Raw genomic sequence first — 21,757 nt, 5'->3', positions numbered from 1 at the left:
AAACAAAAACTAATTACAAACAAAATGGACAAATAAATACAACTGAATGAAAAATTAAATAAACAGTTTTTTAAGTTTTTCAGGAAGATGTACAGTAAATAGCCTACAACAAAAAAAAGTAATAATCAATTGTAAAACAACACTGCATTGAACACTGCATAGTCTTAGTGTACACATTAAATATAGATTAATCCTTATTAAAGCTACACAAGTTATTCAGTCAAGATCAGTGAGTGATTTTCCTTTGACATTTGTTTTTTGATTATCATTAATGACAGACTGCTACAGGTTTATTAGGCTGCTGTCACTTTAAGAGCTAATGCACGGATCCAATATACAGTACTGTTACGCAAGTGTTTTCTTTTTTTTAACTGTGTACGTTTACATCAGACAAAACCCACTGTTTATGTGAATACTCTCCAAATAGACATTTTGACATTTGTGTGTGTACTTGTTTATGTGGGTATCCGAAGTACATTTGCTGATTCGTGTTTAGCTCCCATCTAGCGGTGAAATTGTATATGACTACTAACTGAACATTACTTTCTAGCCCCTCCCATTCCGAGGGCGTTTTAGCTCCTACGGTGGCCGTATTAATTCAAATCTGCCGGCAGTCGCGAGTAATCTCCCCCTCGCATTCGTCACGGTGCCACTGAGTGTAAAAACGTGAAAGGCGAAGCTTGAATTTCTAGGTATGTCCCTCTTTGGCTAATGTATTTTCAAGATGGAGGCGCAACATGGCTTCCGCCATTGGAGCGACTAGCTCATATGTATTCTAAATGGCAGATTCAACGCTTATGGGAATACTTGATTAGTTGGTAGAAGTAATTACACATTAATGAGCACATATAATTTTGAAATAACAAAGCGTTTTTTGCTAAGAATCAACTTAAAAAAATTACACAAGTGTAGCTTTAAGTTTGGGCTTTTACGGAGGAACAAAAGCGCACCACTGTGAAGGAAAGGAATGTGCGCTTGACGGAAACCGGTTTTCATAATCGTTGGAAGTCAGAATCAAAAATCAGTTACGATTAAATCGCACAGCCCTAGAGGTAAGTATTTTTATTTATTTTTTTAAAATTCCATCTTAGGAAGGTTAAATAAATGTGTAATTTCATTCAGTGTTTTTAAAATTGGGAGGTTGGCTCTGGTTGGAGAGGAGCAGCAATAGTTTGCGAGTTTAGTTGTATAAGAAAAAAAAAAAAAAATCAATGTCTCTTGATTTAATTATACCAAAATAAACTAAAAATATATCTAAAACCCCTAATAGATTCTGTCTAAGAACTTTTTCAGTTTGCTGTGCGACTGCCACGTTGATGGGACGGTGTGTGGCAGCACTTAGCAGGCCGCTGCCCACAGAGTGAAGAGAACAGCAGGGGGTATCAGCGCCTGGCCTGCCCTCAGCTGCCGAGTCCCACACACTCTGCAATGGTCTGTTTTTATAGGCAGTGTCTCTAATTTAGGGGTGCACAGGTTCCTGGGAGAGAGCTAAACCAGATGTGCAGTGCTGTGAGGCGGTGGTGGCAGAGGCTGGCTCAGGCAGTCCTGTCGACCCTGTGGGAAGGGGAATGGTGGGTAGGAGGAGGTGCTTCTAATTGAGGATCTGGCCTGATATATAGCTTTATAATTACAGGCGCTCTCTGCACGTATACGAAAGAGGCAATTATATTAGGCATCTGCTCTGATGTTTTTATTGGGATGCCAGAAAAATATGTATTTGGAAGGTGTTATTCCTATGTTCCTTCTCTGCTTTAATTTCCTTTCGGGGATCAATGACAATCATCTAACATCTAGAATCATCTAACCATTATCAAATAATAAAAATCAACTAATCGTATAAATCATAAATACTTGAATATAAAAATGAAACCGGTAAATAAAAAAATAAAAAATATGCAATCAGTACAGATTTTGTTTTTGTTTTTGAAAGAAGTTCAAATCTGCATTTATTAATATTGATATTATTGATATTTATTGATGAAAAAAAAAAAAAAAAACTGTAAAAACAGTATTACTGTTTACAATTTAAAATAACTGTTTCTATTTTATTATATTTTAAAATGTAATTTATTCCTGTAATGGCAAAGCTGAATTTTCAGCAGAAATGACTTCAGTCTTCAGTCACATGATCCTTCAGAAATCTTTCTAATATGCAGATTTCTCAGTGCTCAAGACATATTTGTTATTATTATCAATCTAGAAAACAGTTGTGTTGTTTAATACTTTTGTGGAAACCGCGATAAATATATACAGTACATATTTTCAGGATAAAAAAACAACTTTTGAACAAGTGTACATTACAATAAGTGCAAAATGTTTTGTCTTAGTGTCTGCTGTGCAGGCATATGTATGTGTGAGTTATGTTGGACTGAGCTGCAGTGGTGACAAGACTCCATTCCTCTACACCCAAAAACCTCCGTTCCAAAACACCAGAGTCCTGCCTGTAGCCGGACAGCAGACATTTGCTTTGGCAGTAGCTATTATCACGGGACCTTAAACTGTTCCCTCTGGCTATGCCATACAAATGAGTTCAGCACTTGTTTCCCCCCTCTTTCCATTCATAATCTTGAAGCATTCCTGTGAAAGCAACTCAATTAGAGGCTGCAAACCCCTTCACTTCAACGTAGAGTTAAGAAGCAGAGCTGAATTGAGCCATCGATAAAACGGAGGTCTGTTCAACCTATTATCCTGCTGTTTTGGGCATCAGGCAGAGTCTGACTGTGAGCCGGAGGCTGTGGTGATTTATTTATTCACTTTCATCCATCCACAGGGCGTAAGGCCAGCATTTCCCATCTCACCCATTGAGAAGCATTGACTGAGACTTCTCATAACATTGCATGCGCAATAGATTCACTGAAAGTACACAAAAAGGGCCTACGGAACGTGCCCATTGAGTAAAAACCCGTCTGGGTGTGATGGGGAAATGCGGCTGTGTTGTTTTTAGTGGCGACTGTGCTTTCAATCGGCGCGTCGCCCTGTCAGACGCAGACCATAATTAACATGTAAAGTGCACGCCAATGGCATGCACATGCACTTGGCTCAGCAATGGAGCATTTCAGCAAGACGTGCACTCATAGCCGACGCCGTCTCCTTTCATTGTTTTCCTCTATTTGTTATTTTGGGGCCTGTTGGGGCAAATGCGTTTGGCATTCATATCGTTGGCAGGAGGAAAGTGATCTGCAGGAGTGAGCTACATGTATTCAAAGCTTTTTGGGTTTAAATTCAAGAGGGGGTGATGATCCATCATTCTTGCGTCTTAAGAGTTTACTTTTACCTTTATAAGTCATGGATGACTGATGTGGGGTTACATACTAATCATATTTAAAGACGAGAGATTTGTTTTAAATACTACTCTCGGCACCAAAGTTATGTGCATGTGAGCCACTGCATGAGTGAAAAATAGCAGTATTCACTGCACTAGAGCATATTTATTTAAATTTGCTTGTTAAAATAATAAATAATATAACAAATGAAATAAAATGCAAAAATAGTCAACAAAATAAATAATTAAATCTAATATTTATATATATAAAATAAACAAAAGCATTTCAGTTTTTCAACTCATCATGTATTGTAATGGGGTCTTATAGGTGGATTTTATCCAAAGTGGAGTTGGTAGAAAATACAGCTTTACAGTGAGGTTTACAGCTATATGAAATGTCAAAATGCTTATTTTGCCGTACAGTGAAGTCTATAACAACCTATTCAACGCCGCATGACTCCAGTTAGTGTCTTGGTTTGACCCAGTAGTGCGTGTAAAACTGCCGAATGTCCAAATAAATTTACAGTGCTGCACATGTTGGCTCTAAATGACAGGCTGGACAGATTTTCCATGTGCAGAGTTTTCATTTTTTACAACAACGATCACCATTTACAGGAAAACCCGAACATTCTCTCTCCAAGTCAGCTAATGGGCAAATGGGAATCATGAAGGGAAAAACAAGAGGGCCACTTTGTGCATGCTGAACACTCACTCTAGTGGTGGGTCTGCTGAATTTATTAGAACATAAATTGATTTTTAAATACGCATACGAATTTTATCTGCACACCATTCCAAGACAAACGCTAGGCTCTGCAATGCATATTTATCAGGACTTTGCTCTACTGAAGGGCTTGCTTTATGCCACCACGCCATGAGCTGACATCGGCCATCAATGAAAGCCCTGTGTCTGTGGGTTGGTGTGGAGAGCCGTGAACACCTGAGTGCCTAGAGTGAGACCACATCAAGCCGGGCGGACGAGAAGGCCAAAGACACAAGCCGGGAAGGGGAAAACCCCATGATGTGTTGAGCTAACAAGCCTCACTAAACAAACTGTGGGCAGTCAGCTCCGCGGCGGCCAGCGTTAGCAGTCAGAGATGCAGGAACTCTCATGACCGACTCATTGCAGTCATAAAAACGCAAAGGTTCCGTGTTTGATTTGTGATTGGAAGTAATTGGGGCATGCGATGTGAGAGGGTACGTGGATTTGTGGCACTAAAAGTTACTGTGGGTGGCTGGACTGTTCTATACACAGGTGAAGATTGAAAGACTCATTTTTTTTTATGTGGAAAGCTTTTTTACACAATTTTTCGCTACGTGCAGTAAATTAGTTAGTTATTAGTACTTGCCTGGGTTATTATCACTAGCTAAAACTAAAAACATTTCTGTTACATGCAATAAAATATATGTAAACTGAAATAAAATAAAATATAAAAAACTTGGAAAACCGTGGATTTGTGGCACAATGGCCGCAATATATTCATAGTTCTTTTTTGTTCTTCGCTTAGGGGTAAAAATAAGTTCAAAATACCACACTGTTTGGAGCAGTGTTTAAATTAATATGTAAATTTCCTTTCAATAAAAAAAAACAACAACAAAAATTATAATCGTGAGAAAACAGCAGTTAAGAAAGCATCTGATCATAGCGATGTGGATATGTTTGCACGAGCTCTGCAATTCAGCACTCTAGTCAAGTCACGTCACGTCACGTTTATTTGTGAAGCACTTTATACAATAGATTGCTTCAAATCAAGCAGCTTTACAGTATTAAACATGAACAAAACAGTGTCACTTTCAGCTTGAATTACAATTTCAGTTTCTACTATAAAGCAGCTCTCCAGTGTGTTCATATTTTTACCTGCGTATTACACCTACCTATTACGTAATAGGCACGGACCAATGGTAGCTTGAAGGTGTTCATCAGCCAGAGCAAACGTTTCCATAAAGTTCACTTTGGGAAGCTGTTTTGAACTCCAGAAAACAAACTCCAAATTAACTTAACTTTGGCCTGATTTTGTTCGAAATGACGTCACACCAGTTCGCTCTTCGATTTCACTTGTAGTATATAGGGGCATTAAGTGTTACTGTGTGTGGCTGGACTGGATCATAGCAAGAGTGAGTGCCAGCCTGATTACTTTCAAATTAGCTATTTGTACTGGTCAGGGTAATTAGAGTTAACTAAAATTAAAACCATAAAAAAAAAAAAAATTGTTACTTGAAATAAAATAAATGTACGTTGATATAAAATATTGAAAACTTGAAAAAGTGTGGATTTGTGGCACTAAGAGTTACTGTGGGTGGCTGGACTGGATCAAGGCAAGAGTGCGTGCCAGCTTGATTATTTACAATCTCAAGTTTCCTGAGCAGACACCCTACACTGACTTCCCCCTCATCCTCTCTCACAGAGTTACCCATTCACAACACTGTATTTCTCGCCTAAACTCTGGATGAGAGCCGAAAACCTGCTTGGCACCGTGAGACCTGCAACCTACTCGCCCTGGTTCACCCCTAAAGATTACGCAACGACATGCAATCGTGATCCTCTGGGCATCTTTTAACAATGGTACATTATTGAGCCAGGAGTAATCAGTACCTTACAAGATCAAGAACATACACCCGTCCATTACATGACTAATTGGATCACATTACAAAGAAGCAGAAGGGGGTACATAGTTGCCATAACACATCCTTGAAAACAAAGAGCAGAGATGAAAGACCTGGCATTACAGCCACAGCAAAAAAATATGTCTCTTCCAAACACTGTATTTCCCTTTTAAGGTGAGGTTGGAGGGAAGTCGAATGTTACTTATAATAACACATCACACCTGCAGCCCAATCTGAATTAGAGGCCGTAACAGAAACGCCTCGTAAATTTTTGAGATGGCTCATGTTTACTGCCGATTGTCATGTGAGTCATGTTTTATACACAGGTGAAGATCGAAAGACTTATTCTTTGATGTGGAAAGCTTCTGATCTATTATTTTTTACACAATTTTTTGCAGAGTGTAGCAAATTAGTTAGCTATTCGTACTGGGCATGGTTATTATCGCTAACTAAACCTAAAACCATTAAAAAAAGTTTTTTTTGTTATTTAAAATAAAATAAATTAAATGTTGACTGAAATAAAATAAAACTATATAGACATAAAAAAAAAAAGATACTTTTTTTTTACTAAAACGTAATTATACTAAAATAACACTGGTACTGATTGCATCTAATTTTGGTCCTGTAAGTGAGACTGATTTTTTTTATTTTTTTGAAGATGTCTAAAGTTTCAGTGCTAATAGTGGCATTAAACAGAATTGGAAAAATAAAGATATCTCCAAACAGGTTTTCCATACTCCCCGTTTGTCCTGCTCAACATACAGAAGTCAAAACACCATTGGTTGAGTTAGAAATTGACATGTCGGCCCATTTAAACCTACAGAACAATATTTTGAAAGCACCACAAAGCCACAGTGTTTACACCCTTGGAGAAGCAGGGGTCCATATAATAATAAAAAAAAAAACTACATTTTTACTTTTAGGAGCCAAATGACTTGTTTATTTTACAAAACTGCAATTGCATTTTTTCCTTACTTATTTTAATTGTTAAAATATTAGAATATAATTTACAGTGTAAAAAACATGCTGTTTATATGGCAACATGCAGTTAAAGATGCATGAATTGGTAATCAGATTGATTTAAAGCCCACAAAAGTATGTGAATGCAAACACTTCTGGCTACACTAACACATTTTTGTGCATTGTTGCATTCCGAAATGTCTCAGACAGCCATTCAAGGGTCGCTATAATAGATATTGGAATAAGCCTTGCATTAAATAGTTGAATTAATGTAAACTGATGCCTGCTGATCAGATGAAATCTGACAAGGCCACAAATTGACAAAGTTTTCATTCTTTCATTCTAATAATAGATCTGACATTATTGTCGCAAATGTATATTTTTTCACATTTGCAACTTTTTTAAGTTGCACCCTGGGAACCGAATGCTTACTTCTAGCTCTCTTCACATGAAAAAGTATTGCAGCACAAATTCTTTAAAGGGGTGGTATAATGCCCTTTTCACAAGATGTAAAATAAGTCTTTGATGTCCCCAGAGTGTGTATGTGAAGTTTTAGCTCAAACTACCCCACATATATTATTACATTATATTATATAGCATGTTAAAATTGTTACTTTTTGAGGGTAAGCAAAACCGCACTGTTTTTGTGTGTGTCTCTTTAAATGCAAATGAGCTGCTGCTCCCGGCACAGAGGGAGGAGCTTCAAGAGCTAGTGTGTTAGCAGCTACGATTAACTCACTTTTAGCCTTTTATGTTCAAACCGGAGTTGGAAAAAGATGGAGAGACTCAAGAACAAGTGACAACATGTAGACAACATTTCTGAATGGTTAGTTGATGAATTTATGTAGCTTATGTGTAGTTATCTTCTAGTCATTGATTAGCATATTCTGTCACGATAATCTATAAATTGCGTTCCTGGGGGCGGGGTTTATGTACATTTTAGGGTTCACGATGTCACTAACCGGGATGGAATGTCGTGTAGTCCCTACCAGACGTTTGTTGTAGTCCTTAAAAAGCAATTTCTTTAAAAGAAAATATCTCCCTTTGCTTTGAACTTTGAGCTTTGTAACTTTGCAGATGTTGTAATGTTGACAGCAACTAAAGTTAGAAAAATGAAATCAACCACCCCTTTAAGGTGACAGAATGGATGTAGTATATTGGTTAGTGCTGTACTCGTGGAGAATAACTCACTGTCCACTGGGCTCATGTAGTCAGGGAGATGAGCAGCCGCGGCCCCCGTCTGCATGAGCAGGTCTCCGTAAGGGCTGCGGTGACTGGTGATGAGGTGATAGTACTCTGAGGGGTTGGCCCCAGGCGGGGGAGGGGGCAGGCCAAACAAGCTCCGCTCCTTCAGGTGTTCATGGGTCACTGCAAAGACAGAGAAGAGTTTAGTATTTCAGGAGTCACACAAACACATAGGTGGGGAAAAGTGGGGTTGGACGTATAGTTCCCTGCACAATGTTTGTCACATGACCTTATACAGTATTTAAATACAGTATACCACTGCTTATGAGAGATGTACATGAGAAAAGTTGTTTTTAACAGTTTTTAATTATAAAAACACAAAATGTAAATTATCTAGCCATGAATTATTCAATAAAGCATTTTGTGTACCAGATGATTTGGGGCAAGTTGCAACTAATATTGATAGTAAGCTTTCAAATATTAAATATTACAAATGCTGAGTAATGAACTGTTTAACAACATTGAAAGTAAAAAAAAATCTGTATTTAATTGATCAAAAATACAGTAAAAACTGCAATTTAAAATAACGGTTTTCTATTTAATACATAGTTTATAGTAGACATCTTGAAATATGCCTAAAAGTAAAAAGTGGCACAGCTTACTTTGCTCTCCCCTTCCCCTTAAGCCCCTTGCCTAAACTTTAACACCTGCACCTAGTAAACGCTAATCTAAAGGTGTCAAAGGCAATACAAGCAAGTGATATATTTATTTTTCTGTCTGCTGAGGTCAGATAACCATTAGTGCCTCCAACGTTATTTCCGTAACACTCGCCTACGACGAAGAAATAACAGCAATTCACGCCCATGCTGCTTAAGTTATGGGACGCTCAGGATGGGGGGAGGGTTCCACCCCATTCTTGCTTGCTTGGCCATTCATACCATAACAGCTCTATCAGGAACAATTAGGCCCCAGCGAGGTTAAAAAAGAACAGGCGTGTGTTTGTGCTGGATTCATGGCAGAACAAGGCCGTTTATTTTCTCCACGCTCGCCGGATCGTATAACTGCGTCCCTGGAGGGGCTCAGAAACGGTGTAAGGAGGGGTGCAGCAGAGGCTGGGGCTAAAAAAGCCCTGAGGCAGTGGACCAATGAAGGTAGATCAGCAGTCAGAACACTGCTCTGGGGCTTGGGACATCTTCAGTGATCTTAATCAGCAATTCTTTAAGGACCGTCTGTTAAACAGAGAACCTGATTGACTTTTGCAAGACTGAAGCTCTGTCACAAAGTTAGTTGACTGTATAATGTGTGGACACAATGGATGTAGAGCTAAAAAAAAATCCAGTTTAGACTAGGATCAGCGTGGTATTTTATGCAAATCATTGAATTAATCACCTATAATTATTTTATGTGAGACCAAGTGTAGGTGAACTGTTGGGAACACGGTGTATATGAGGCTTTTTAGGTTTTATTTGGATTCAAGCTCAGTTCCTTCCATTATCTCTGCCGCCATTTAATCACCAACACAATCTTTTCCACATTGCTTATTTAAGTGTGAAAGCAGAGCCATTACTGGAAGGAGAATGTGCTTGGTGACTTATCTCTGGTTTGGGGTGCTCGTCCCAACCTGTTATAGTAACAGGGCTGAGAGGACCATGCTTTATGGCAAGGGAGATAATGTCTGGGAAATTGTTTCTTTCTCAATATTATCTATTTGCATATTCAGGCTTACATGCCATGTAAGAGCAGGTCTACAGTAATGTTTTTAGCATTCCAAATGTCCAAGTAATTGACACAATAAAGGAGATAAACAACGGTAGAGAGCTTCTGTGGTGTTTGAGTTTGTGGAGGAGCAGAACCATTAAATTCTTTCATCCTTAACCAATGTTTGTATTCTTCCTCCTAGACATACTCCCATAAACATACAATCCATTTTTAGGTGGTACAATGGGTGATCTGAAAGTGCTCTTGGATCTCACACTAATGTCATTCCAAACCTGCGAAGTTAATGTACCTGGGTGACTCTCTTTCTTTTTTGAGCACAAAATAAGATTTTAGACAGGATGTTCACAAAATGAAAGTGAATGTTTCCCAGTGACTGTCAAGTGCATAAAACAATGACAAAATCACAATAAAAGTATGAATATAATGAATAATAAAAGAAAGTCATATGAATATAGAAATACATGAGGGTGAGTAAATGAAAATTTGAATTTACAGCTGACCTTACAGTACTGTTCAAAAGTTTGGGGTTGGAAAGAGGTTTAAATGTTTTTGAAAGAAATCTCTTAACATAAACATAACAAGGCTGCATTTTATTATATATATAAAAACAGTAATATTGTGAAATATTATTGCAATTTAAAAGAACGGTTTACTATTTTAATATGTAACTTATTCCTGTGACGTCAAAGCTAAATTTCATTACTTCAGTATTCAGTGTCACATTATCCTTCAGAAATCATATGATGATTTGCTGCTCAAGAAACATTTGTTATTATTATCAATGTTAAAAACAGTTGTGCTGCTTAATATTTTTGGAATAGAAATCTTTTGTAACACTATACAAATCTATGTCTATTTTGATCAATTTAAAGTGTCCTTGCTGAATAAAAGTATAAATTTCTCACTGAACGGTAGTGTGTTTGTCAGCGACAACAGCACACTGGTACATGGAGAACAATATGACACTCACCGTCAGCAGGGCTCAGTCCTCGTGCTGCGGAGATCATGGAGAGAGTGGGGCTGCTGTGGACTGAGCGCAGGTAGTGCTCCATGTGTGGGTTGACATACGGGTGTGGTGGGTTGAAGGGGGATTCTCCGGTAGTTGCAGCGTGAGGCGATAGTCGGATGAGAGAGATATCAGAGATAACTGGACTGCCAGCTAATCCATGAGGTCTAGCAAAAGACAAAGAAAAAGAAGACCGCAATTAGTTTCTTACACAAAGACAGGCTGCCACATAGTTTAAGTGCTTAAGTTTAGAGCAATTAGGAAACCTCTGTGCAAATCCATGTCTTAAAGTCACGTAAAAATACTTTTTACCATCCCTATCTTTATCACTGTGTCAGTGACGGACCTTAATTATTTCCACTTAAAACAAGCTCGGAACTCATCAGGAAATTACCATTTACTTCCTTAATGCATATTCCTGATTGTATGGAGCACGATTCATTGACTTTCCCTTTTAGATGACATCACAAATCCATTTGGCTCCTTTCTGGTATGTAACGCTCACTTTTCACAATTCAACACATTTCTGATGGATACAATTAAATCTCACCCAATCTTTTTTTCTCCTTGAATATCCAGTAAAGAAATAAAATGGTTCATGAACAGTGTGATTCGACAATCTAGACTTTAAAACTTTGTCTTGTCTTCCATTCAAAACGTCGAAACATTCTCAAAAGTTAACCTGAGAAGCAAAATTCTAAATATTCAGTTTTTGTTGTTTTTTTATCAGAAAACATATCTTCAATTATAGAAATGATCTAACTAACAGTTTATTTTTCTTACCTTATTGGCCAATTGTTGTTTTTCTTGTTTTAATGTTATGATGTATGTATATATATATATATATATATATATATATATATATATATATATATATATATATATATATATGTATGTATGTATGTATGTATGTATGTATATATGTATATATATATATATATATATATATATATATATATATATATATATATATATATATGTATGTATATGTATGTATGTATGTATGTATGTATGTATGTATATATGTATATATATATATATATATATATATATATATATATATATATATATATATATATATATATATATATATATATATATATATATATGTATGTATGTATGTATGTATGTATGTATGTATGTATGTATGTATATATATATATATATATATATATATATTAAAAAGAAAGATATGTATATACCAAGCGGCAACCTTCCGACCTCTCTCTTGAATCCAACACGGAAGTGACTTAAACTGCAATTCATTGACTGGCAACAAGAGACAGGCTCTAAAAGAAAGTCAGTCCCCTAGACCCCCATGTTAATATGCCCAACTTTACAGCAGAATTTTTTTTTACAGCCTGGTACAAAAAGTGGTTTTGGTCTATATGGCTAATTTTGCCCTTCATGAGAACTGTGAGGTGGGTGATTTTTTTATTTTTATAACTCATCCGTTTAAATTATATTAAACCTTAAAGTTATGCATAATTAAGGGCACGGCCAATTGAGTGACAGGTGGATTGCTCTGTTGTCACTCTTAGTCGTTTGTCTGCTGTCTGTTTGCCATCATGTCACCTCAGCTAATCCCGCCTTTTTGCCCATTTTTGATTATCCGGGAGCGACGGCCGGCTCAGCCCACTTAGGGTTTTAAAAATGCTCCAGGTCCAGATGTAACATCTGAAAGCACCAATTGGGTCATAAAGGGTCTTGGGCTTCAGACCTTTACTGTCAAACTGGTCATATTTTTTTTCCACAACTCCCAAACATAGACAAGCTACTCCTCCCTTTACGCCTGAGGTATTGAACAAGTAGAAACTGAGAGATCTGTAGTACATGGTTGGTTGTAATGTTTGCATGGGATTGATGCCTCTGAAGACACATGCCTGAAGTATTATGATGAGACTGCTTAATACTCCCTCCCCATTTCTCAGTCACTGTTTGAAGAGGCTGATGTATAGAACAAGATAATGGGGCAGAAGTTCACAGATAGCCCACAGGGTCAAGGTGAGGATATAAATGTGTCACGTCTTGGCAGGTATATCACGCCAGTCCAAAGAACACCAGCCAGGAGGCAGCTGTAACTCTTACATTTCCTGAAAGTAGAGCACACATCTCTGATCTTCAGTAGCAAGAGGACATTGAAGAGATGTTTGCGTGTGGTTCCCTTGATGACATATTAGTATACAGTGGTTAAACACTTGGACGAGAGCAAGATCAGAACCTGATGTCCCTCATTTACATTTACGCATTGGCAAACACTTTTATTCAAAGTGAACCCATGACCTTGCCGTTGCTATACTGCCATGATCTACTCTTTGAGATACAGGAAGGTCATGAAAGAAAAAACAAACAAACAGCTGGTCATTATTGCAAAATAAACCCAATTATATGATCTGGAACCTAATGTCAAACTGATTCTGACTGGCTAATGCTGTGTTTGACCAATCAGAATTAAGTATTCGAGAGAGCTCTGTTACAGTTGAGTCCCTAAATGGAGCGTTCTTGAACGCAGAGGGAATGTCAGACAGTGTTAAATAAAGCAGACCTGTCTATGTCCCCATACTACTTCACTTTCCACTGGGAGAGGAAATGACCATGCGTATGAATCAGAGCCTGCGTTCCACAAGGGTGTGTTCTGCACTCGGGCTGCAAATTATGGGGGGATGGTCGGTTCTTCTGGGGATTTGATGGCAAGCAGGCTACAACTATAGCTACACATTCATTTTGTATCGAGGAAAATTAGACCATACTCAATGGGGGAGAAAAAAAAAGCCTTTGCCTGAATGAAAGGGGAATGTTTCTTTTATGAAAGTGTGCGTTGTTTACATTTGTTTGACACATGAATGAAGAGGATTACAGATTGCCTCCATCAAAATGCATTTAGTTATGTGCCAAATCTTTAAAGTAACAGTTCTGTCATCATCTACTCACTGTTTCCAAACCAAGGAGAAAGTTCAGTCCTGCTCTTTTGCATACAATGAAAGTGAATGGTGAACATAGCCTGTCAAGTTGCAAAAAATGACCAAAAGCACTTTAAAAGCATCATAGGCCCTGTTTCCAGAGGTTCAACTACCTCTGGAAGTGGTCGAAAGTGGACAAGCTCAAAACGTTTTAGACCCCGTTTACACCTGTATTTAGTGTCTTCCAAATGTGATCTGATCGATCAAAACGCATCTTAATACCAGGGCCATTCAGGGTAAACCGGTGTAAACAGGGCCAAACATGTAAAATTATTATTCTAAATTTTCTTAAGCTTTGTGTGAGGAACAAACTGAAATTGAATTAGCTAATTATTTAAAGCCCCCCTGTAGTCAATCATTTTATTCTTTAAAACTAATCTTTGATCACCAAAATGACATATTTTTAGTATATGAGGTTCTATGAATATGCAAATTAGCCCTGCCTCCACTCACTCACACCAGCTCAGAGATCCACTCATTGACGATCATACATTGACGCGATTACAAGGTAGTTTTTGATGTCAGAAACACCAGCGATTTCAAACCACGTTTTTGAGACTGTCTTTGGTTCACTGCAGTTTTAAGGAGAAAATACTCAGCAATGGTGTTGACTTATGAATTTGCACATGGTTTGTCTTAAACATATTAAAATCGCCATATAGACATCTAAACAACATTAAAAGCTTGATTTTCAACACAGGGGGACTTGAACAGTCTCCCAATATGACGTCAAGACATGTAACAGTAGGTTTGATGTTGATGATGCCAAACGCCATTGGTTATTGTGTGGTTAGTAATTGATTATGATGCATGAGCATATTCATATTGCACAAACAACATTTGAGAACCGAGGGGAGGAATTAACTTCAGTAAATAACTTGAATTTTGGTCTGTTTATCACACAAAGCTAATCTATGACTTCATAAGAAGTTATTGCACTTATGATGTGTTTTTGTAGTTTGACAGGCCCCGATTACAATTCACTTTCATTGTATGCAGCAGTGTGAACATTCTACTTAACATCTCCTTCTACAGTGACCTAAAGAAAGACTACAGGTTTAAAATGACATGAGGGTGAGTAAATGATGACAGAATTTGAAACCATTGCTTTAATACATGCATTTTTCAAAAAGGGATAAACCGTTTTTTGTACCTTTAATGAGATGTGAGCAAGGCCTACAGTGACTATCTGAATGGCAGGTATCAGATGCATTATGCTTGGCACAGTCTGGCTTCATCTCAGTCTCTCATTTATACCATCTCTGTTCGGAGGCCAACTTGCACCCAGCCGGAGTCGTGCTCAGTTTCCAGTAAACGCCTGCAGACTACCAGGCTTGTCCTGTTGCCAACTTTCTGCCATAAGCCTCCTTGAAAGGATAGCCATAAAGACGTCTCTGTTCTTGAGGAGCTGAAAGAAAACAGACTCGCCATACACAAACCACCAAACCCTCCCCCCATCTGTAGAGGGGGGTGGGGGTGAAGCAAGTGCTCAAAATTAATATTCGCCTGCAATAGTGCTATGATTTTGCAAACTGCCAGCAAAGGTGTGTTATCTGTATGTGGCCATAAGCACGTGTTGGTTGTCATCTTGACCACTGACAACAGTATGACAACAGATGGCATCACCACAGAAAATGTCATGATGGTTGTATTGTGAAATATTGTGACCATTGGTTTCAGTGTCATCATCATCATCATCAAAAGATGTCAATTAAAATGGTTAATTAAAAACACACAAATATATTTGATGCAGAAGACAGCTTGACAGAAATTGCCTTCTTTACATTGACAAACTCTACTGTTAGTAGGAGAGTATTGTTTCTTAATGTACTGATTCTTTACACACTTTCTTTTTATTTATTTAAAACCGCCGACTAAAGCTTAAAGCCAACATGAAACACCAATTGCAACCCTCTTTACTTCTGTAAAACAAATCATGCACAAGAAGTCCAGCAATGCGCATTAAAAAAGTAAACAGGATTAATTTTGATTTCATGCTGACTTGAATCATAATGTCATTATGAATTCTCAGCCTTACTGGCACATAATTAAAGATTTGGAGTAATATTTACTGTGGTTTTGAAGTCTTGCCTGCCATAATTGAACTACTATGAGAAAGTATGTCAACAACAGTGAGAGACAACGCTTAAATATACATAAACACATATTAACCCAGTTTTCGGTACATTCCCACATTTCTCAGTGTTCGCCAGACAGTCAAAATCGACAAGACAACATGTCAACGCATTAATAAATCAGGAAAACTGCTCTGGGTGTTTGAACCTTCAATAATAAGCCATTATTTACAACTTTACCTGTCAGGGGATAAGAAAAAGTGGGCCCCTACTGACAAGAATGATAGCCGTGGTCTTGTTGTTACGCCCTCTCTCTGACAAGATGGTACTTGAAAAGTTGAGGAGACCTTAGTCATAGACAGGGTATGTCATGGTGCATTTAGAGAGCTTCTTCTTAATAGCTACCTGTCATTTTTAGCAGTCTTCTATCGTAGCACCATGGGTGGTACCAGCCCATAGTAACAAAACACAATAACTGTCTCCATTTGACATTCTTTTTAGTGTCTCTATTACCACACCACACACACAAAAAAAGGCAGCGACTGATGCAACAATATCGTGAAGGTACTGTTACCGTCTTACAGCAGTCATTAGCAATGTTCCTCGTGACCTAACTTCTGTAGAAAACCTTTGCAAAAACCACCGACTTGATATGTAACGGTCATGACAAGTTTAATGGCTACAAAGATTATGGTTTTAAGTATATGTATATATATATATATATATATATATATATATATATATATATATATATATATATATATATATATATATATATATATATATATATATATATATATATATATATATATATATATTATAAATTCATATAAAAGTAATATAAATTCATTCCGTGTTTTCATTCTGCAGGCATTGTGGAAATATTCAGAATATGCCTATTCCCTGCTGACTCCAGAGAGAATATCTGTATGCCACATCTCTGGTCAGGTGCTCTAATTTAGATAAATCACATCTTATCCCACAGAGACTGCAGTTAACTGCCACTGTGGCGGCCGTGGGAACCTTTTCCAAACTCAATGCTTGCTCTCCAGTCACTCTCTTTCTCTGCAGTATTACTGTATGTCCAAAACTTACAAACATGCATTATCTACCATCACAATTACCAAAAGATATGTGCAAAATTTCCCTTCACTATATAAAAAGACTTATTAGTTTAGACAACTTCTTTTTAGTACATTCATTGGTTTGAAAAAATGTTGGGTGGTGCTTGATACCACTGCAATCTGAAACTGTTTTCCAAAAGAAAAATTCTTTTGAGCAAATGATGTGTTTTTCTCATTCACTCTGCTGTCATTGAGGTTTGGGGGAAGGATTCTGGATGCTAATTGCTTTGTTTAAATGTTGAAATACTCTACAAACATTTAGACATTCATCTTGAAGACTTGTCAACTATTCCTATTTATGCGTGTGGGGAGAGATTTGATTGCTTTGGAAGATTTTTTGGCAAACACATATCTGCAGCATATCTGAATAGACACAAACCACTATTTTAAACTGCAGCTCACAAGCCAAAATATCACGACTGCCAGTGTTACATGACAATAAATGAAGATGTTAATATTGAGTAACTCACAACCGCTGCAGCACTGTAATGGCATCCCGGAATGAATCAGTGTTTGCATGAATCATTTAAGACAGCAAATCAGTTAATCACTTTTTAAGACAGTCACTAGCTTCATTCATAAATTAATCAGTATGTTTGAACAAATTAGTTGCATTAATGACTCAGTGACTCCTATTACCTATTGGTGTAACATACAGAAAGAGACACTGAAAAATTCCTACCACCAATGCACAGATCTAATTGTATTTATTTGTTTCGCAAATGTTTGTCTAAGTGTGTCAATGTTTGGTTGCCAAGTGTGAACGCTTTGAATAAGTGAGTCGCGATGTTGCCCATTACAGTTAGTTACAGATGTCTCCAAAAGATCTTCGTTTGAATTTGGACATCATCTTAAGTTCTTATCAGGGCAAAATACCATCATACACAGTATGTAGGCTATGCACATAAAACGAGTGACTTTATCCCAGCACACAGCATTGTTTTGGATGTTCGGTAAGTTCTGAAGTGAAGTCTACGTAATAAAAGCTGACCAATCAGGTTGTGAACATATCCCTATGCCTTTAGGTTCAGTGCTAAAATGCCAACGTGAACGCTAAGAGGACCAGGACTAAATGGTTTTTTTTGTGGTCCGGACCAAACAAACCAAGCGAACCGAACTGTAAGTGTGAACACACCCTAAATGTTCCTCTAACAACGACTTTTACATATGGCAAGGATGTATACCTTAAGGGTGAGCATAAAACCTATGTATCATGAAACATTCTATAGGATCCGATCACTAAATCAGACCCTTGCCACTACTACTCCAAAAGATAACATTGTGTTTAATTTGCAGTGTAATTAGGTGAATTGGGCACAGGCAGTGAAAAGGACAGCTAAATCAAGGTCTTGATGAATTAGGGGGCCTCTGTCAAGGCCAAGTCACATTAATCAAAGAAGCCAGAGCACAGAAAGAGAGAGGCCAGGAATTCTCTTTCTCGGGCTGTTCTATCCTGTGATTAATCGTTCTAGTGTCGCTGGGCTCACAGTATGTATCGCAATCAAATCTGGGATTTTCAATGCAAATGCACCGATTGTTTCTCAGGTTAGTCTTCATATATGTGAAAATGCTCCTATTTTGTAATTTATTATTTTTTTTCTATTATGATTTTTAACATAACTTGAGTGAATGCTTATCCTGATAAAAAAATACTCAATGTCTTATTATCTGGTTTGTCTCATTTGCTTTTAATATATTTTAAACCCAAGACTTTCTTATTATTCCCAGGTTTAAACGTCAAAACCTTCCAAAACGGTTTCAGTAAATGCCGGACTCAGATGCTGTCCAAAACAATGAAATATTACAAGGATGAGAGATGCTAATATTCTGTCTGTGATATGAAACTGCTTGAAACGTTGGCATTTGTTTCTCACTACTTGGACATTTGTTCTCCATGTGTTGCACATCTCCGACTAAAGCTGAACAATCTTTCACGCAGAAGACAAACTGCTGTACTGGGCGTGACCTGACCACAGCAAGTTCTGAATCTGTGTTTTATACGGAAGATGACTCAACAGGTTATTATTTCTTTGAGACTTGATTAATGATGATTCCATCAGTGCAGACAGAGGAAAATGAATGTCGAAATGCAAAGCAAACTTACCCATGCATGGAGTGCAGAGGGTGTGGCTCGTAATGGTACCTCCCCTCATGGTGTCTCATGTCGATTGGAATTGGCGTGTGAAAGGTTGAGAATAAATGAGGAGCTATGGAGTCAAGGACAGAAGAGAAAAAAGACAAATAAGACAGAGGCCAAAATACAAGATGGGTGTTTTGTGCGGTTTTGTGCGACTGCTGTTCCTAATATATATATGTACACACACACAATTCAATCCAGTGTTATTATAGTATCGTTGCGACAGTATTATAGTTTTTATTAACAGCTTAAATTATTATTATTATTTTATTTAAAGTTTTAGTAATTTTGCTGTGTGTTTTGACATTTTGATTCGTTTTTTAACATGTCTATATGGGTTTCATTTATTTTTTATTTCATCAGTTTTAGTTATTTTAGTATATCTAGTTAAACTAAAATCAGATTTTGGAAACCAGTTGAAATTAAATAAATTCTATTTATGTAAAAAAATTTTTTTTTTTTTTATGGTTTTAGTTTTACAATACAATAACCCTGATTCAAACCACATTACACGCAAACACGTTATGCATAACACCATAGAAACAAGAAGAAAAGGAGAAAAATGTATTCAAAATGTATTTGTTCACAAAGTGCTATGTAGCCTATTTGTAAACCTATTTGAGCCTAAGTATGGTGTTGTTAGCTTAGCAACATGCTAATTCCAAACTATGTTTGATTTTAAAACTGAGCTTGAAAACTTACAGACGATTCGTCAATATTAGTGGTCTTACATGTGCAATGAGTGAATTACAGTTTCTCATGATGAGTTTTTATTTGTCTGGGCTAGAAAAAGAGAGGACTGAAACATGCTCTTCCTGTCATAAAAAGGTTGATTGCTTTTAAGGGGGTCTTGTTAAAAACCAACATGCTTTCATTAATGACTGGAACTTACTTGAGGTGGTGGTTATAGATCTTTGAGTAAGCACTAAATAGAGTATACTGTCTGCGTCTTAAATGTGTGTTTGTCATTACTATTTGCTCTTAATGAGCTCCTGAAGCTATTTTTGGATCGACTCATCATCTCATCTCCTGTGAGCATCTGTCTGTGCCCATTCCTCGCCTGTATTAAAATTCTTGGGCATAACATGCACCGGTGAGTCAGACTTGACCTGAGAACGGAGAACATGGGGGTAAAGTCTTCAGATCATTATCTTCTCCTGTGAGGAGATCAGGGTAGATCAAGGTGGGGAAGGGCCACAGGAGCCTCTCAGGGGCCCATCAGGAGGAGACCTATATGAGTCAGCATTCCAGAGCTGCCGCTTTCACTCCAATCATCATGGTGACTCTCAAGCATGCATTATCCTGATTCAAGACAATAAAGAATGTGTCCAACAACCTGGGGCGAATTCACTAAAAAGTTTTCTGCACAATTTTTCAGTGCAAAAACCTGCACTTCATTCACCTGCAAGTAGCAGGTAACCTGCTTTCTATCTAAGGTATTCTTATCATTTAGTATGAGCAGATTTTATACCACAGGGAACGAGACCAATAACGGTAAAAAATTTGGACACGCCTACTCAGACCACAATCATTTTACGTTATTTACTGGAATTGTAAGTATGAAAGAGGCCTATCAAATAAAATTACTTTTTTCTTCTTTCAAATCATGCCAAATGCATACTAATTTACCAGACTGCCAATCAATTTATCAAATATAAAAAATATTATATAAATATTATTATAATAATAAATATAAATAATATATTCAATATGTAATTTAATATGCATAAATATAAAATTATACAACGGTGGCCAAAAGTGATGTCCAGAGGGGTTATATGTTTTTAATGACCTTACAAATTTGATTAAACCAAACATTGCCAAACTTTGCAAAAACATTGCAAAGAAAAACTAAAAGCTCACAGGAAAATGCATACATTGACTAACATAATCAGTTATTTTTTTATTGGTTCTCTCTTGTTTTTGCAAGTGTTTATAATTTCTTCATCCAAACATAATGTCTGCTCAATTCAAAGATTTTGAGCTGTAATAATAGTCACATTTTTGAAACCAAAGCTTTACAAAAAACAGCGCATGGTAATGTACTTTGTGAGCTTGCATTAGATTTAAATGTTGGTATTTCCAGTGGAATTTGTCCTGGAGAAATGATCAACTCTTCAACCCCTTCATCACTGTCAAAAGCGGAAAGTACAACTGACAGGTAAGCAGCCTACTTCACAACTGCAGGGAGGGATGATGGTGTGATGGCTTAAATCCATCTCAAAAGCTCAAAATGACTGCATACTTTCAGACTGTAGTAGAGCATTTTTCCTTGCCAATTAGGTGGACTCCCTTTCCTTGGTGAGTTGGATATAGAGAGGCATTACTCAAATCCTGGTGTAGAGGCCAACGTAATGAGGGCTTGCGTGTATGAGAATAAGCATGCATATACATAATATATTCATTGATGCTTTGGCCAAGTGTGCAGCATGTCAGCGCTTGAGTAAGCCTTTGGAAACTCATGGGATTCCTGTGCATTTAAGAATGATGGGAACTGGTGCTGTAAAGCGTGGAGGATCATATATGAGCTAAAACGTTTAGAAAGCTACGCTTAGTGTTCATTACTAAGAGCAGTTTAAAAAAAGTTCTCTCACTGAGCTAATGCAATGCTTCACATTAAACATCATAAATTCACAGCAAAAAACCCCCCAAACATCATATAATAGTCATTCTCTGGATGGCAACCACTGAATGACCTAATCTTGGATGCACTAACTCTGACCAGAGA

General features: G+C 37.3%; 1 protein-coding gene across 2 annotated transcripts in view; it reads right to left on the bottom strand.

Annotated features, from left to right (window-relative positions):
• Positions 1–21,757, bottom strand: part of gli2a (GLI family zinc finger 2a) — a 78,213-nt gene that overhangs the window by 14,209 nt on the left and 42,247 nt on the right. Inside the window, exons 3-5 of one of the 2 annotated variants that reach the window (XM_084123164.1) lie at positions 18,997–19,099; positions 10,698–10,900; positions 8,015–8,191 (exon numbers count right to left, since the gene is read on the bottom strand). In XM_084123164.1, the coding sequence (XP_083979290.1) occupies positions 8,015–8,191; positions 10,698–10,900; positions 18,997–19,099 (483 nt within the window). Of the gene's footprint in view, positions 1–8,014; positions 8,192–10,697; positions 10,901–14,846; positions 16,435–18,996; positions 19,100–21,757 lie in introns of those variants that run through there. The other variant, XM_084123165.1, reaches the window with a different exon arrangement.

This window comes from Abramis brama, assembly GCF_963993115.1.
Source record: "Abramis brama genome assembly, chromosome: 8".
Classification (NCBI taxonomy): Eukaryota; Metazoa; Chordata; class Actinopteri; order Cypriniformes; family Leuciscidae; genus Abramis; species Abramis brama.
The sequence above is the reverse complement of the archived record's forward strand: the minus strand, read 5'-3'. Positions and strand labels throughout refer to the sequence as shown.